Genomic DNA, 16,936 nt, shown 5'->3' on the forward strand with positions numbered 1-16,936 from the left:
CTGAAACTGTTATTATTACCGCTGGCATGGATCTAGATGTTTTGTTCGGAAACAATCGATGGCCTCAAACACTATCACGATGTTGAATCTGTCCTGACAAACATCGGACATCATGTTACGAGTCTATTACACTGCACTGCATATCATTTTGTTCATTTCAAAACCAGCGGGGACAAGCGCTATCAAAATATTCAGTATCATTGAAAGTGATAGAGGCTTTGCTTGCAAAGGGCATCAACTCGTATGCCTCCGTTATTTAATGCTTTTTGTTATGACACGAGGAATAAATGAATGAAATATCTTTTGATTTAAATAATTTTAAATGATGTACTCTTAGTTATTTTCAGTTTTTTAATGCCTGGATGAAGTACATCAACGTAAACATGGAATAAAATGTACAGATAATCAATCTAAGTAAAGCAATTTTTCCATTTGCTTGACATGGGTCATCCTTTGACGACTTCTCTCTATCGGTCATCTCCCTGCTTTGGTCATGCTTTCAACATCTGCTCACCTCTATATACACTTTTTTCCCCCCCTCTCCACCAGTTCTTTGCAAACTGTCTCTCCTTCCTCGCCTCTATCTCACTTGTACCACCTGTCTTCTTCAGTCCTCAGCCCTCACTAGGCTCTGTAAAGCCCCCCAGGCTTCGCCCCTTTCCCTCCCATCTCTGGGTGAGATTGGCATGGCCCATTCAGCAATCCTGCCCCTTCCAGCATTGCCCTCTCTCTCTCTCAACTTCTCTCAACAAAATTTGCTTCCTATTTGGTCCGCACAGATAAGCTATCATTTTAATACGAGGCCTACCCAGCAACACGTCGGCGTTAGGCGTTTTGGATGTGCATGCACACTCGAGTAACATACACGTGTGCACAGAGAGACATATCAAGTGCAGTGACTTCATTTTTTGATCTGGAACAATATAGAATTATACGTCTTTGATGTTGTCTTAGCTTGTGTGAGTGTTATCGTATCGGTGGGGGTGAGTTTGTCAGTTCTGAGAGATCAGGGTGGAGCAGAGAGAGAGTGAGAGAGGCAAAGAGAAGTAGATGAGATCCAGACCTCGCTCTCCCTCCAACAGATCTCCTTCATTAGATTAGTGGCGTGTTAACTGGCCTGTGTCATATGGAAATCCTGCCATTTGCATCTCTTGAGAAAGAGGCGTAAAACCATTTATCTATTTAAATATATTCTGGCTGATATGGCTGTTGGACTTTAGAACAGGGTATAATAATGTTTACTGATCGACTGATCAGCTGGGCTGCTGATTCCTCACAGTTTTTTTTGGTTGAGTGAACAACCAGGTCCTTCTCGAAAACGAGCCTCCCATGGCAACCCGGGAGCCGGGCACGGCCACCGCCGCTGTTCTGATTGGATCGCACGTAACAAATCTGATATAATATCTCCTCTCTTTTTGATTGGATCCCGCTTTAATTAACTGATAGTGCGAGTGCGTGCGATTGGACCGAAGTTGCAGGATTATTGTGAAATTTCAAGCTGAATCGAAAAAAAGAGCAGGCGATAACAAAAGTGCACGCAAAACCCCGGAGTTTGTCGCGTCTGTTGCATGTTCCCAAAGGACAAAAGTCCGAAAGTGAAGTCTCCACGCTTGTACGACAGGAGAAACTCGGCTTACAACATCGTCCCGATTGTTTTTCCCTCCTTCGACAGCACCCAAGCAGATCACCCCACCCCACAATCCTGTCTTTCGTGGAAAGGCAGCCTGAAGGCACGATCCTAGAAGGAGCAGTGTAGGAGAGTTCAAAGCGTTATCACGCGCCGAACGTCTTTTCATCATGTTTTAGAAACAAGCGTTCGCACTAATCCCCCAATAATCTCTCCAGGAGAACTGGGGCGATAAGGCGCGCCACCCACGGCTTTTCAAACACTTTTTGGGTAGTCTCCTCTCACTCTCTATCTCTCCTCCCCTCTACCTCCTCTACTCTCCTCTCCACTTCCTCCTTCCCTCGCTCCCCTGGAAGGACGAGTGAAGGTGATCACCGTCTCCTCAATCTCTCTCTCGAGCTGTTTTCTTTCTTTCTTTTCTTTTTTTTTTTTTTCCCCGCGTTGACTCAGAGTCTGGTTTGTTTACACCCTGATTCCGATCTTTATATTTTATCTGGACTCATCAACAGTGTTGCTCTGCCTCTCTGTCTCTCTCCTCCGCCCATCAAATTAGAATGTTAATTATAATGGTGCTCCTTCAGAAGATGACAAATCGATGATTACGGTGAGTGTCGAAACACCTTCCGCGATGCCCCCCCCAGAAGAACGCAAGGAGCGTTCTTAAAAAGAAACTAGAGAGCAAGAAGAAGAGTTTCTACTCCAGACAGTAACGTGAAAATAACAAAAATGTTCTTCCCTCTTCTGTCTTCCTTATAATAACTAATAACTCAGGCGCAGTAAGTAAAATGCAATTTAAGGCGACTTAACCTCTCCCATCATGTCAGACCACACTAATCTTTGGTAGCTGGCAGAACAATATCATGGATCAGATGTATGTGCTTGAATATCATTTTGAAAACCTTGTTTATGTTACTGAAAGTGCATATTTGTGATATGATTCTTCCTTGTCCTCATCTTTCTGTTTTAACAATGCAGATGAGGTAGACGGTGGCATGGCGATGCATGGTGATACAACTTAATGCCACCCCCTTTCCCTAACCATAGGTCGTATGACTGGAGCCATGTCCATATGAGTCTCTAACCTGTGCTGACTGATGATAGAGTATCTGTTGGCTTGTCACAGTAGGAAGAGCAGCTGTAAAGAATGATGTATGTTTGATGTAGCTGCCTCAGTTTCAGGGCCCTGGTCTTGTGTATGTTGGCTCATCCCTAATCCCCCCTTAGTACTGAGGACGCTTGTAGGCAGGCTGCAGTCCTATAGCTGATAAATTACTGAGAATGATTCAGCTTTGAGAGTTCCTGTTTTAACGTCTGAAGCCTTCACAGCTCGCTTCTTGTTTAGCATCTCAGGAAACTCACAGGCCAACTGCATGCATTGTAAATCATCGCACGTGGAGCTACTCAGCCAATCAAATCTGTGCATTCCAATAAGTATTATAAGTATAATAAGTATTGCGACTCAAGTTACACACACACAAGATGAGAAACAGCCTGAGAAATAAAACGGTGAGAGAAAAGTGATTTCACACGGCATGCTTTAAAAGTAAACATCCAGAAAATAATAATGTCATCATAAACTTTCACAATAGTCAACAATATTTACTCGTAATAATATTTTCCTTTTCTTTTTTCAAGTAAAATAAGGGCTGCATCAAAAAGTAAAGTGCATGACAAAGATCTTTTGAAAGATAAAATCAAATGTGCAGCTTCAGTTTCAACCAATTTAAATCTTACTTATGTTTTTTATTAGGAATCACTGCGGTTCAATGTTAAAACAGACAAATAAAATCATGGCAGGACGAGCTGGAGCTCACTTAACAAGAGAAACTGAGGGAGACGAGGTGTTAAAGCTGTTTAGATTGTTACAATGTGAAACTCCTCTCGTGTATTCTGCGTACACAAGCTGAAGATGCTCCGACTGCATCTCCTCATCATGAACTCAAAGTTCCTTCTAGCTGAATTTCATCGTTCTTTGAGTAACAGAGGTCTTGCCGCCAAAAAACGCTGACCCCGTGCAACACGGCCTTAAGGAGAGCAAGCTTTTTGTGGTGATTGAATCAAAGCTATTGTCGTATGACTTGCCCGCGTCATGACAGTAGATGTCTGTCTCTCAGTCTGTCAACCTGACCCTGACAGAAGAGCCTATCACCCTGAGAAAGAAGAGAGAAGAGGAATGATTGGAGAGAAGAAGATAAAATACTGCCCCAAAGAGAGAGAGAGAGAGAGAGAGGATGGAAAGGTCCATCAACTGAAACAAAACACGAGAGACAAAAAGAAATATGAGCGAGAGAACGAGAACTGGAGGAGAGGTGAGGCAAACAGGGAAGAGGAGGGTTAAAACGAGACGGAGGGAGGAGGTGTTCATCACTCAGTGGCAATGACTGGCTGGTATCTGCATCTCGCTGTCATCTGCACCGGCTTCTGCAGGGTGGAGGAGGAAGGAAAGAGGAGGAGGAGAGGGAGGAGGAGGAGGAGGTGTAAGAGAGGAGAAGAGGAGAGGGAAAACCTCTATCCTCTCTATCTCTGAGCCTCATCTCCGGCAGTTCAGGAGCCTGCTTTCCAAGAGTGCCTCATTTTCAAATCTCTTATCTCGGCCCCCGTTTTAAGTATCGCAGTTTTATATTTTTACATGTCATTTGCATGCAGCTCATCAAACCTGGCTCCCTCTATTTTTTTCTCTCTTTTTCTTTTTTTTTCTTCTCCAGTTTCTTGGAGGTGTGCGTGGATATGAGCATGCCTGCACAAGGGAATAAGCTTTCCCTCCACTGCCTGCCTGAGCCTCAGTAATGCACTGTATTGACGATATTCGTACCTCGTGAGCAGATTGTACAGTGTGTGTAAAAAAAAAAAAAAGTATCTTGTGTCTCTTGAATGTTAGAGAAATGCTTTGCGTGAGTGCAACGGAGGTAAAGTGTGTGTGTGTGTGTGTGTGTGTGTGTGTTTGTATGAGAGAGGCGGATGAGAGTAGGTTTCTGATTTTTATCAGCCTTCCTTTTCTTCTTTGTATTTTTGGAGGATTCACACAGTGACCTCTTTGTTTGGGACAGTGAGTACACCCCTCCAACCCCCTGGATCGGGAAAGAAACCATTTCCTGTAGCCGAGAGATAGAACGAGGGACGGAGAGAGAAAGAGGGAGAGATAGGATGGGGAAGGAGGGGCAGGCAGACAGACAGAGGGCTAGGAATGAGAGTTGGGGAGAGGAAGAGAATTGGAGATTAAGAAAGAAAGCAAGAGAGAGAGAAAGAGGTGTATAAAAGGAAGGAGGCGGTGCAGGAGAGACAGTGAAAGAGGAGAAAGGAGGAAGAGGGTGAATTGGATGATTGAATGAATGATTTTGTGAGAGGAGAGAATGAACGATGGTTGAAAAGGTCAGGACAGGAGCGGGGTAGCTTATTAAATTCCCAGCTAGAGGAGCACGAAACGTTTGAAACGCTTAAGGCGGAAGAAAAAATAGACCCTTCTGGAATGTATACTGCAAAATGTCCAGGCCGTAAGGTTTGACAGGAGCTTAACATGAACATATCAAACTCCACCGGCAGCTGCTTGGTCCTGTAAGCTATGTTGCAACAGTGATGAGGAAGGTTTTTATTAATCTTAATATTTTTTTGGATTAATTATCTCTGATAGTGGAAATGCCCACCGCAATTTTTTTAAAGCCCAAAGTGCTTCACATTACTTTTTTAAAAAGCGTTAAAAAAAAATCCACATTCAGTTTTCTGGAGATACACGCAAACATCCAAATCCATCAGCACGGTCCATACAGGCCAGTTTTAGCTCATTTAAACCTTCACGTGACGGACTACACTCTGCTCTTAGACCCTCGAGGATCCTGCGGTTGCTCATCTCAATTAAGGCTTCTCTGTTTTGGACCCACAGTGATAGAATGAACTTTGCACCGGATTCAAGACAGGCTGAAATCAAACTGTTACAGACTAAAACTGCTCAAATTATATTGCTCAATTTATTTTTGTCCCCAAGGGGTAATTGGTTGTGCAACAGTGTAACTAAAAAAACACACACCGACACACTGATGTCTCATTTCCAACCACATGGACTGCAGCACCAAACAGTTTGATGATACTACCTCTTTAAATACACTCATAGTAATCTAGTTTGGACAAATATCAAGTGAATGTAATGTATTGTTATTTATAGATAGAAGTATATGTGTCGCTCAGCCTTGTTGTTTGTTAACCAGGAAACACTGACAGGTTTATTTTCTTCAAAATGTCCCATACATGTTTTAGTCACATTCGAATACAAAATGTTACTCTCGAATATAAGACCTCAAAAGTCCAGTATCAGTTGGGCAAACTGTATAATTCAATTTTATTTACATAGCCCCATATCATAAAAGAAGTTATCTCTATTTATAATATTATTTATAGGAACCCAACAATTCAGACCATGTGCAAGCACTGAAAAACAGGGTTAGGGTTATAAAAACCAAACTCCAGGATCAAAACACAGGTTTTTTATTTGCACGCAGTGTTTTAAATAAATAAGGCATCTACCAAACTTTTTGTTTTCCAATATTCTGATACCTAAACTCTGGACCTCATTGAAATCATTTTTATGTACTGTAAGGTAACATGTTATGAGGTGAATGTAAATAAAAACAGAACGAGTGTCCAAAGAAAAAGAGTATTAATATCTCTGCTACGACTGACCTGATAGCAGTGACATTAAAGCTTTTAAACCAGCCTGATCTTTTTTAAAGCTTCCTACAGACCTGTTTTATTTTTTGTTTGTTTTTTCCCCCAACCGTCCACCTGAAGCCACGAGTGTACGCATGGATTATTAACTTGCATGTTTTACATTTAATGACCACGAGACTGTCATGCTCAGACCATTAGAGAGCTGTGCAAACCATCTTAGACAATGTGAAACAGTATACACCGATGAGACATATGTAGATGTGCTAGATGTACCAGTAGTGATTTGCATATACAAACATACTTATTCCCCAGTGGTAGCAGTAAAACTGTGGCAGTTGACAGCTGTACAGAGAAATCTTAATCTGTTGATCTGCAGGGTGGTGGTGGTGGTGGTGCTGCTGCCAGAGTGGAGGGTATAGATATATATATGTTTCCTCTCCTTTAATTGAAGTGTATTTAGCACAAGGAGACACGAGGGGTTAGACGTCAGGGTTAGTTGAGGGAAAGTTCTCATCATCATCATCATCATCCTCAGTAATATTGTGCTTTCCAAAGAGAGAGAGAGAGAGACGAGCAAGTGACGAGCCATTCTGATACTGAACGAGGGAATGGAGAAAGAAAATGAAGAAATGAAATCAGCCTGGCATCATTTGCATTCAAGTTTTATCGGCGTAGGAGGAGGGCGTTTTTGGGCCTGATAAGGACAGGGCGTCGCAGGCTGTGCTGGAGGTGGAGGAGGGAGGGGTGGGGGGAGACAGAGGTGTGTGTGTGTGTGTGTGTGTAATTTTGTGTGTGAATGTTTTATATGAACTGACTTTGGCAAAAGAAGGTGGCTCTTGAGTTCAGTTTGTGTGTGTTTTTGCACTGACACACACACACACACACACATGTGAATGTTACAGCAGTGTAATAGTGAGGACAGGGCGTTGGGGGTGGGAATGGTTCGTGTGTGTGGTGAGGGTGCGGGTGCGGGTGCGGGTGCGGGAGCGAGGGGGGTTAATATCAGACCAAATAATTAGATTCGCTATCGTCTCGGCGGCAGCAGTGCGGGGATCAGGCAGATTAAAGCCGGGCTCGGGGCTGGTTAATATTCATGAGGGGACCGGGGTCCGGGCGCGGGGCTTAGACTGCGGCTCAAATACTCTCCTCCGGCTGATGGGGCTTAAGGCAGCGCTCTCAACCAAGATGGAGCTCTGCCGGGGAGGCCTGACATCCCACTGATAGATGGAGGGCTGGGCGGATAGTTTAAAGTGAGAAAAGAGGAGAGGAGGGTGACGAGGTACGGCAAGGTGTGCTGGTGCTTGATACACCTGCATCTGTCTGCATCTGTAGATTCGATCATATTTTTATGAAATGCTGGCAGCCAAAAGTCAAAACATTACCATCTCATCCCTTCTTCTTCTCCTGGTCCTCCCCACTTCTTTCTATCTCTCCAAACTGTCGCTGCTCACTTCAAACCATCCTGACACTTGTAGTCTCCCAAGAGTGTTCATCTTAGACTCTTTTTTCTGGAGTAGCATGCATAAGATATCAAAATATTAACATGTTCCTGCATCAATACACACTCAGGGAGCATCTGTGATTAAATAATACTTTTTATGCTTGACGCTTCTTTAGATTCAAACCCATTTTCATGAAGCATTTGTCTGTTGAAAAATTTATTGAAGCGAGTTTCAGAGATACATACAAGTATTCAGTACACAGGACTCCTTCTTCACAGTCATTGTTTTTGACTTAATGCACCTTTCTGTAAGACTTTGGGGTTGGCAAAAACTTGATCTTGTTAGCACAAAATAAAGTACTGCTGTCAGAACTGTACATTTTATAACTTTCTGGGTTAGAAAATATTATAGCCACTTTTTTTGAATTGCCAAAAAATATACCAAACTGCATATTGCATCAATGTTAGATAGAACTTTACCTCAATGAAATATACCATGTCCTAGTTCCAAAGTTTGAAACATCTAATTAAATAATAACAAGCCTAAAATCTGACCAAACATTGCATTACTCGCTATGGACACTTTTCCTTTGATACCAAATAAGTGTCACGGTTTATTACCCTAAAAATGATGGATGGCACTTTGTGTAGGTGTTTTCTGATCGGAACAATCCCACCAATGGACACATTTTTTTTTTTTTAAATGTTTATAGTTTGCTCTGATGTTTGTAGCATTTTTTCATTACTTACCTTTGATAGGATACCCCGCTTGGCTTCTCTGAAACCTTTTCGGAGCAGTGTAGGTTGACTCCAGACACGTTCCTCAGGTGACTGCTGGCCATTTGAGTCAATGAGATCGGCGTCAGACCAAGAGAAGTGAAAAGGGTTTTGATACCATCCGGTGGCCTCTCCGCTCTCCTTAACTCACCCCCACATCTCTGGCATCTGCATTCTCTACTGGCCTGGTTAATTACACACACACACACACACACACTCTCTCAAAGTGCGATCTGGCCGTGTGCCTCTGTGTATTTGTGGCTGTAAAGTGGGTAAAGAAGCATGTTTTCCTTGTTGCAGGTTGACATTAATAATACATCTGTTCTTGTAGGCCGGTGTTTGATTATGTTGCGATTCAGTTAAGTTAAATTCTCGACTTCTCAAAATAAAACCAGCAGCAACAACTGATCAGTACTTCCTTTAAATCCAGCCGTGTTCATACACACAGCCCGTGTTCATATAGGTGCATGTATTTGCATGATACTGTAGCTCCTGCTGTGTTTTCTGAATCCCAAATCCGGGCCCCCCTCCCCTCGAATAAAAACATTTTCCTTCAGGCTCTCCGTCTTCACATCCGTTCCTGAGCCACATTTGGCCCGAGGATCTCTACTTGACACTGTATGTTTACGAGAGCAGCGACGCGGGATTAGAAAGATTTCTGGAGTGAAATTAGATCTTAGGAAATCTCTTGCAATCTTACATTTCTGAGCTTTTGCCCCTCGAAATGTGTTATTTTCAGGATGGAAGTAGCTAAAAAAAAATAAAATGGAATGATTTCTCTGCTCAGACATCAGATACGGAAATAAAGGGAAATTACATGTGACGTTTTACGACATCTATGACATGACTACGGGTCAATAACTCCACCAGATATGTGTGTATTATGTTTCTTTTGTCCTAGAGGACGGCGAAAATCTGACTTTACCATTGGTGATAAAAACATGTTGATGTAGCTGTGGTCAGAGAGGAAACTCCATCGGGGAGAAGTGGACAACATTGACTTTTAATAAAAGTGTTATTAATTCTCGAATAAGAAAAGATGGGAGAGTATCGCACTCACAATGAGTCATAAGTAATTACTTAATATTTTAGATCTTTGAAGGAGGCTGTGTGTTTGTGTGTGCGTGTGTGTGTGTGTGTGTGTTTCTCATTTTCTTTTGCTTTGTATATATATATATGTGTGTGTATGTGTGTGTGTGTGTGTGTGTGTGTACGTGTGTGTGTGTTTTCCGCTGGCGCACTACTGAGCTATCCCCATTGCCCTATCATGGTGAATTCCAAAGCTGTGGCCGTGATGAATTAGTCTGAAACAAATTAGCAGTACTTACAGCTCAGACGGCTCCAGCATTGGGTTACAAATTAAAACAAAAGCAGCCGTATCTCCACATCAGCGCTAGTTCCCCATGAAATCCAATACGCTCTGCCTCAATCTTCAACGTACAACAGACTGAGAGGCTTCCTTCCTTCTCGTCCTTCCCATCTCTCTTCTCACTGTCTTCCCAGGCCGTCCCCCCGCCTAGACAACGTCCATCTTCTTCAGGTATTTCGGGATTTAACCCGAGCTGTCTGTCTAATTAGACTGTAAAGGCAGAAGTAAAGGCTGTCACCCCAGGTAAACGGGGGCGCCTTGTGGAGTGGCAGGATGCAGATTAGTGTAACATACGGATCAATGCAGTCTGTTTTCATGGATCTGCAGCACTGATGTTTTTTTGGCGTAAATTTGTGTGTTTTCTTTCTTCATTTAGCAAAATATCTAAAACACTATAAACCGATCTTAATCACCATCCTGTAGCTCACTCATTCCTAACCTTTATGTATACTCATAACACCCCGTCACACCTTTTCTATGAGCTATGATCACTTTTTTTGGTCCAGTCTGTTAGATTTAGGGGGATTTGTGTCAGAAATAGAACATAATGTTGATCAGTACGTTTCCATCAGGATACAATCACCTGAAAATAAGTATCGTTGCCTTTTTTCTTACCTCAGAATGAGCCTTTATATCTACAAGAGGGAGCAGGTCATCTTCCACATGTTTCTACAGTAGCCCAGAATGGACAAACCAAACACACTGACTGTCTGTCGTTGGCGTTTTGAGCCATCTTCAGTTGTTTCATTTAACTTTATTTGTTTATTATATTTATTTAATTTTGTGTATTTGACTCCTGAAGAGTTAAAACACTCCGTTTCACCCCATTTACTTCACATACATGCTTTTATTTTTTTCAAACCACACAGTTGCGTTTAGATTTATATATGCATTTATTATAAAAGAAAAATATATATAATCCAATCATGCAAATTGATTTGATTTTGGACTTCTTCACTCCACCAAGTGATCGCAAACAATCAGTTCTCATGAACTACTCCAGTCACAAGCCGCTGCGCATGCTTCCACTCCTGCATCTGATGGAGATGCAGATTTTTTATTTTTTTTTAAAAGTCAAAACATTTTCCATTAATTAAATGAATGTAGGAGATTGTATGTATTCTCTGTGTGCATTGTCGTTCTCTAATGAAGGGCATAAGAATTGACTGGGAGGGGAACCAGGTTTTTGGCCATTTATTACAGATGGTCAGATACATGTGCAATGAGAATCCTCGTCAGGTTTGGTAATCGTTGGGCCAAATGCATAAAATGTGCCAGTTTGAATGAAACACACTTCCTGTTGTGGCCTCTCGCTGGCTTTCCACCATACTCATCCCGTCCACTGCTCAGTTTGCCCGACAGATCCCTTTATCACTCACTTGGAGGCTCATTTTCACTGTGATGTTGTGTGTCTGTGACGCTGTGTTTGTCAGTGGGAATCGCTGGGAATTTGGATTTTTAAAGATTTTTTGATAGGCTCCCGATAAGTTGTGTCATTTCTGGAATATTTCATTTTAGATTTTTGTTTCCAGGCAGGGAATATCATTTGTTTTAGATGTCAGCTCAGTTGAAGTGCAGAAACTCTGCCTTTTAGAAAATGCACATTTAAGAAAATCAGGAAAAAAACAAAAAACAAGCAGGATACACCATCATGTCAACTTTGACCCTCACCGGCAGAAACTGCTCCGTCAGTCCAGTGTGAATGCTCTCAGCTCCAGTGCTGAGGGAATGCTGCCTCCTGGTGGACAGTACCCAACACTGCACCAAAGACAGAGTCTGCAGCCCACACACAGCGAGTTTGTGGAAAAAGATATTCAGCCATTTCATGGACATAACATACATAATGCATTAAAAAAAAGTTGGCTGAGCCGTATCTTATCATTTCTACAAGAAGCAAATAAGCTCGTCCTATTTCACTTTTATCTTTAGAAGTTAGGACAACACAAGCACAAACATACAGTGTAGTATCACTTTGATAGATGCTGTCCTCTTCACAGCCAACGCCGATGAAACATCTCTCACTAGTGTTTTTATCAGCAGGACAGGTGGGTGGAACCTTTACCTTCCAGCCCCTGTTGGCATTTTACAGCGCCGTCTGTTAAAAATAATGAAGTGGAGTTTTCTGCTGCACGCCGCCTGAATTTAAATACAGAACGAGTTCATGTAAAGCAGAACACCTGAGAAACTGTGTTAATGAAGATGTTATTGGATGAGCTGATCGTGTTTGCTGAGCGCGGTTTAAACATAAAAAAGAAATGCTGTGGAGCAACCAGTGACTGTGTGTTACTGAAGAAAAGTGTATCTGTGTGTAGGTGTGTGTGTGTAGGTGTGTGTGTGTCTGTGTGTAGGTGTGTGCGTCACAGAGACATGGGATAAGCCCGTGTCCTGGGAGTGATTGTCGGAGGGAATGCTCCTGGTGCCTCATATGAACAAAGACAAGATTGTACTCAGGATACACAGGTGTGTGTGTGTGTGTGTGTGTGTGTGTGTGTGTGTGTGTGTCTCTCTCTCATACCTCCACACATACAGACACTGGATGTTGACTCGCCATTCATTGTCCAGTGTATCCACTGTGGATCTTATTGTGGCAGCCGATTGAATAGCAGCCCGTCGACCTCATCAGATCTTCTTTCTCTTCCTTTCCTCCTCTCACTCTCTCCCGGGGTCTCTTCTCTCCCTCTTTTATTCCTCTCCTCCTCTTTTCTTCTCCCTCTTTTTTGTTTTCTATGCATCTTTGTTCAGCCCATGCTCCCCCTCATTTCCTCATTTCCTTCTTGGTTTGTAATCATCCTCTGCTCGCTGGCGTTCTTTGTTTACCACTGGCCGCACAGCGGACAGTACCGTGCGACTGTGTATTCCCAATTGACAGCAATTAATGCCAGTTTTTTAATTTGATTATCTCATAGTTCGTACACTATAAAGCAGCCCAGTGAAAGAAGAGAATGAACACTTGAAAGTGACAATGTATTTTAAGAGCATCGCTCTTATTTGATTTGTTTCCTTTTGAAACAATGTTGATATAAAGGGAGCCCATTTTATCAGCGTTAAGGAGATAAAAAGGGTTTAATGTTAAACATATCAACATCTCAATGATATAACACTTAGACTACATATTTCCTTTTCCGAAATGTTGCCAAGTTCTGTCCAATTCTTACAGTCGCTGACGCTGAAACGCTTCATGTTTGATCCACTCTGTTCTCAGATCATCACGTTGGCCACTTTGGCATTGATCGACTCACAACACACTGAGAGCTGCACCGTCCTACTCTCTGACCTCTAGTCACTCATTCACCGTGTTCACACGAGCCCTGTCATGTCATGCATGGACGAGACGTCCATCCAAACTCGAGAGGCCAGCTCAGTTGACTCATTCAAAAGTAAACTCGAAACACATCTCTCCACGTCAGCCTTTAACCTCAATTAGTCCGCCTTAAGTACCAAACTACAGTTATCTGTTCAGTTTTATGTGTGTTACATTTATGCACCATGTTTTACATTTTTCCAACTGTGTATTGTTGTTTTTACTACATATATTTTAAACATTATTTTTTAAATGTTCCATCTGTATTTAAGCTCACTATCTCACTACAGTTTTATATATTTTGTTAATGATTCATTATTATTTTATTTCATGTACAGCCCTTTGTGACTTTGACTTGACTTAATAATAATGTTACAGCTGTCGGATGGTTAGCTCATGTATTATATGTATCCTCAGGTTAGACCATTTTCCAAGAGAATGCCCTGTAATAAAAAAAGATTTAGATATAATGCATGGTACACTATAATTTGTTCATAGTTTATTTGTTTATTTGTGGGTTTTTCTGGGAATTATTTAATATCAAGATGTAGTAAAAAAAAAACAAGTTCTGTTTGTTTTTTAAGGTTGCATCTTCGAATTGTTTTTGTCTTATCAGCAGAACCCAAAGATATTTTACAGTTTACAGTGATATAACACAGAACAGCAGCAAACTATCTCATTTCAGAAGGTCTCTTAATTGAGTAAAAGATTAATTAAACTAAAAAAAAACTTGATTGTAGCACTAATCATCAAAATACAATTACATATCTTGTAAAATGAGGCCGTTTTTTATTATTAAATTGCACAGTAGACCTCTGGAGACAAACGTCACTGTTGTATGAGGATACAATATATCCCGTATAATTCAGCAGCGATGAAAAGTTTGTGTCTAATCCTCATTTCCCCTTTTCTGTGTGCAGAACTCGAGGTTGACTCTGGTGTGTGAAGAGCCAGACTGTTGGATCAGTCTGCTCCCTCTGACCTCTGACGCCTCAGCCGCCAACTGCACCATCTACAGCCGAGGTGAGTTCTTCTAACAGAGGACGCATGAAGCATCGTGTCCACCTTGATATGGCTCAGTGTGTTCCTGTGAACCGGTCATACTGAACATATGTGTCACCATTCCTCATCTGCCACTGAGAGCCTTTGGACAGCTCCACCACACTAACACTAAGTCAACAATTAACTTTAACCCCTTATTTATATTTGCATATATAATAATGTATTTGTCAAGAAATATACCTGCTCCAGAGGGCACCCATGAGTGGAGGCGTATATATGAATAGATAATGAATGAAAACATATTAAAACACAGGGTGTCTTTATTAATAAGTCAGAATTATTGACAAGTACTGTACTTAATTAACTTTAGAAATGTCCATGTATCTGCCTATTACTGCAGCTTAGGGTAAAGATTATTCATTATATGTTTATATACTACTGAATTGGGAGAGGTTAAAGTAAAGTGTTACCAGTTTTCCTGCTAAAACTCTCCTTATTACTAACCAGTAATCATCTTCGTAAGAATAGCACAGGTGTAATGATCGCTTCACTCCATTCAGGTGTGCCACTTCCACTGTTTTACCGCTGTGGACACTTAAATTCAATGGAGCCATCATTCATTATTTTAGTATCAATGCAGAATCTGTAGGAAAGAGACCAAGATTTTGATATCAGAGGCCTTCTGGTCTCCGTAGTAGTATTGACCAATCACGTTAGAGCAGGCTATCAGAACCCATCAGCTGACGTCTGACAAAACTGTATCTGCATTCATACGCAGATATCTGTTTATAGAAACTAGCCAGCATGTCTCTCTCTTGTCATTCTTGTGTATTAAGTTACTAATCGGCAGAAAAAGAGAAAAGTCTTGGCCTGGATATTTTTTTATCTGTTTGCCAGATATCAGAAAGCCCTGAAACATTGGCTGTTGCCTCCAGAGGCAAAATGTTCATCAGAGATTAGACAACAGGTTCTGAGATTGGTTCCACCTTTGTGTTTCTCACATTGACAAGTCAAAATATTTTTGGGGTCTTGGCAGTCATAGACATAAAAAAGTTTCCTTTGTCACTTTCCAATCCTGATCCTTTGAGTCTTTGTGTTTTCAGGTGAGGAGTTGTTCTGTAAGGTGACCGCAGAGCTTCCGGCCGGTGAAAGGCTCTTGGCTCACCTGTCGCCCCCTCCTGGTTCTTCCTCGTCCCCGTTGGGCCAGCTCTCCCCTCCACTCAGCCTCGTCACCCAGAAACAACCTGCCGTGAAGGAGGAGCCGCTGTACCCGGCGGCGCTACACTCAGAAATCCAGCTCCTCCCACAACAAGCCGGCATGGCCGCCATCTTGGCTACTGCTGTTGTCAATAGTGAGTGATGAGACAATCATGTATATACTTAAATAAAGTTTTCATGTTATCAAAGGCATGAGAAACACCCATTATATAGTAATATGATCGAAATGTAATATAATTTCTTAAGAATATGTATTCAAAATGTAGAAAAATGTATGTTCTTCATTACATCCAATGCAGAATCGGCTTTTAATCTTTCATGCAGCCTTTATATTTTGATATTAAGATAGTTCTATTGTAATTTACCATGTCTTGAAGCTGTAATGTTCTCTGTGGCCACAAGATGACACTGCAGCTCCTTAAGATTCCTCAGCTGCTGAGTATTTTCCCTCCTGTCACTGCTTCACCTTAAAGTTTCCTTTTGGCCATGTGCCGCTGTGCTGATGTCTGTGGCTGATACACACACACACACACACACACACACACACACACACACACACACACACACACACACACACACACAAACACACACACACACATAAACACTGGTGATTATCCTAGATGAATACACATTCCCAGATCTGGTAAAACTGCAGCAAATAATTGGATGTTGTTAAAAATAACCCAGATGATAAGATGTATGGTAATCTTAACCTGTGCCCTGTTGCCTTGGATACTCATAGCAATGGTGTGTGTTTGTGTGTGTGTGTGGTAAGCATGAGGGCTTGCACTATCTATTAGAGCTGTAGCTGTAGTGCTTCTTCTTGAAGTTAAACACTCATTACTTAACGAACAGGTGCTTTCTCTTATCAAGTTGCTCGTTCAGCTAACTCTTAATTTGTGTCCTGGCCATCAGAGGACATTTTTCCATGCAAGGACTGTGGGATCTGGTATCGCAGTGAGAGGAACCTGCAGGCACACCTCATGTATTACTGCGCCAGCCGTCAGAAGCAGCCGGCCACAGCCTCGTCCCCGCCACAAGACAAACCCAAGGAGTCCTACCCCAACGAACGCGTCTGCCCCTTCCCACAGTGCAACAAGAGCTGCCCCAGTGCCAGCTCACTGGAGATCCACATGCGCACACACAGTGGTAAGTGGTAAACTACACTGAGCCCTAACTTCAGTGTGTGTGCCTTCAGCAGCCGCCACGGTTTGTCCTTATTGTCCTTCTCCGTCTTCACGCAGGTGAACGTCCGTTCGTCTGTCTCATTTGTCTGTCAGCCTTCACCACGAAAGCAAACTGTGAGCGCCACCTTAAGGTCCACACGGACACCCTGAACGGAGTGTGTCATGGCTGTGGCTTTGTCTCCACCACACGAGACATCCTCTACAGCCATCTGGTCACCAGCCACATGGTTTGCCAGCCTGGATCTCGCAGTGAGGTCTACTCCCCGGGGCCAGGCCTTCCCAAGCTCTCCCTTTCCACTGGTAAGGCATACCATCATTGGCACAACAGATCCATTCAGTGTTATAGTTCACTAAC

The 16,936-nt window shown here is 42.3% G+C and overlaps 1 protein-coding gene across 1 annotated transcript in view; it reads left to right on the forward strand.

Annotated features, from left to right (window-relative positions):
• The window catches only part of zfpm1 (zinc finger protein, FOG family member 1), a 102,854-nt gene that overhangs the window by 80,469 nt on the left and 5,449 nt on the right, over positions 1–16,936 (forward strand). The window contains exons 5-8 of the mRNA XM_027272635.1: positions 14,095–14,197; positions 15,280–15,528; positions 16,310–16,543; positions 16,639–16,881. Of these exons, the coding sequence (XP_027128436.1) occupies positions 14,095–14,197; positions 15,280–15,528; positions 16,310–16,543; positions 16,639–16,881 (829 nt within the window). The remainder of the gene's footprint in view (positions 1–14,094; positions 14,198–15,279; positions 15,529–16,309; positions 16,544–16,638; positions 16,882–16,936) is intronic.

The sequence above is a fragment of the Larimichthys crocea genome, chromosome XXI (genome assembly GCF_000972845.2).
Source record: "Larimichthys crocea isolate SSNF chromosome XXI, L_crocea_2.0, whole genome shotgun sequence".
In the NCBI taxonomy this organism is placed as follows: Eukaryota; Metazoa; Chordata; class Actinopteri; family Sciaenidae; genus Larimichthys; species Larimichthys crocea.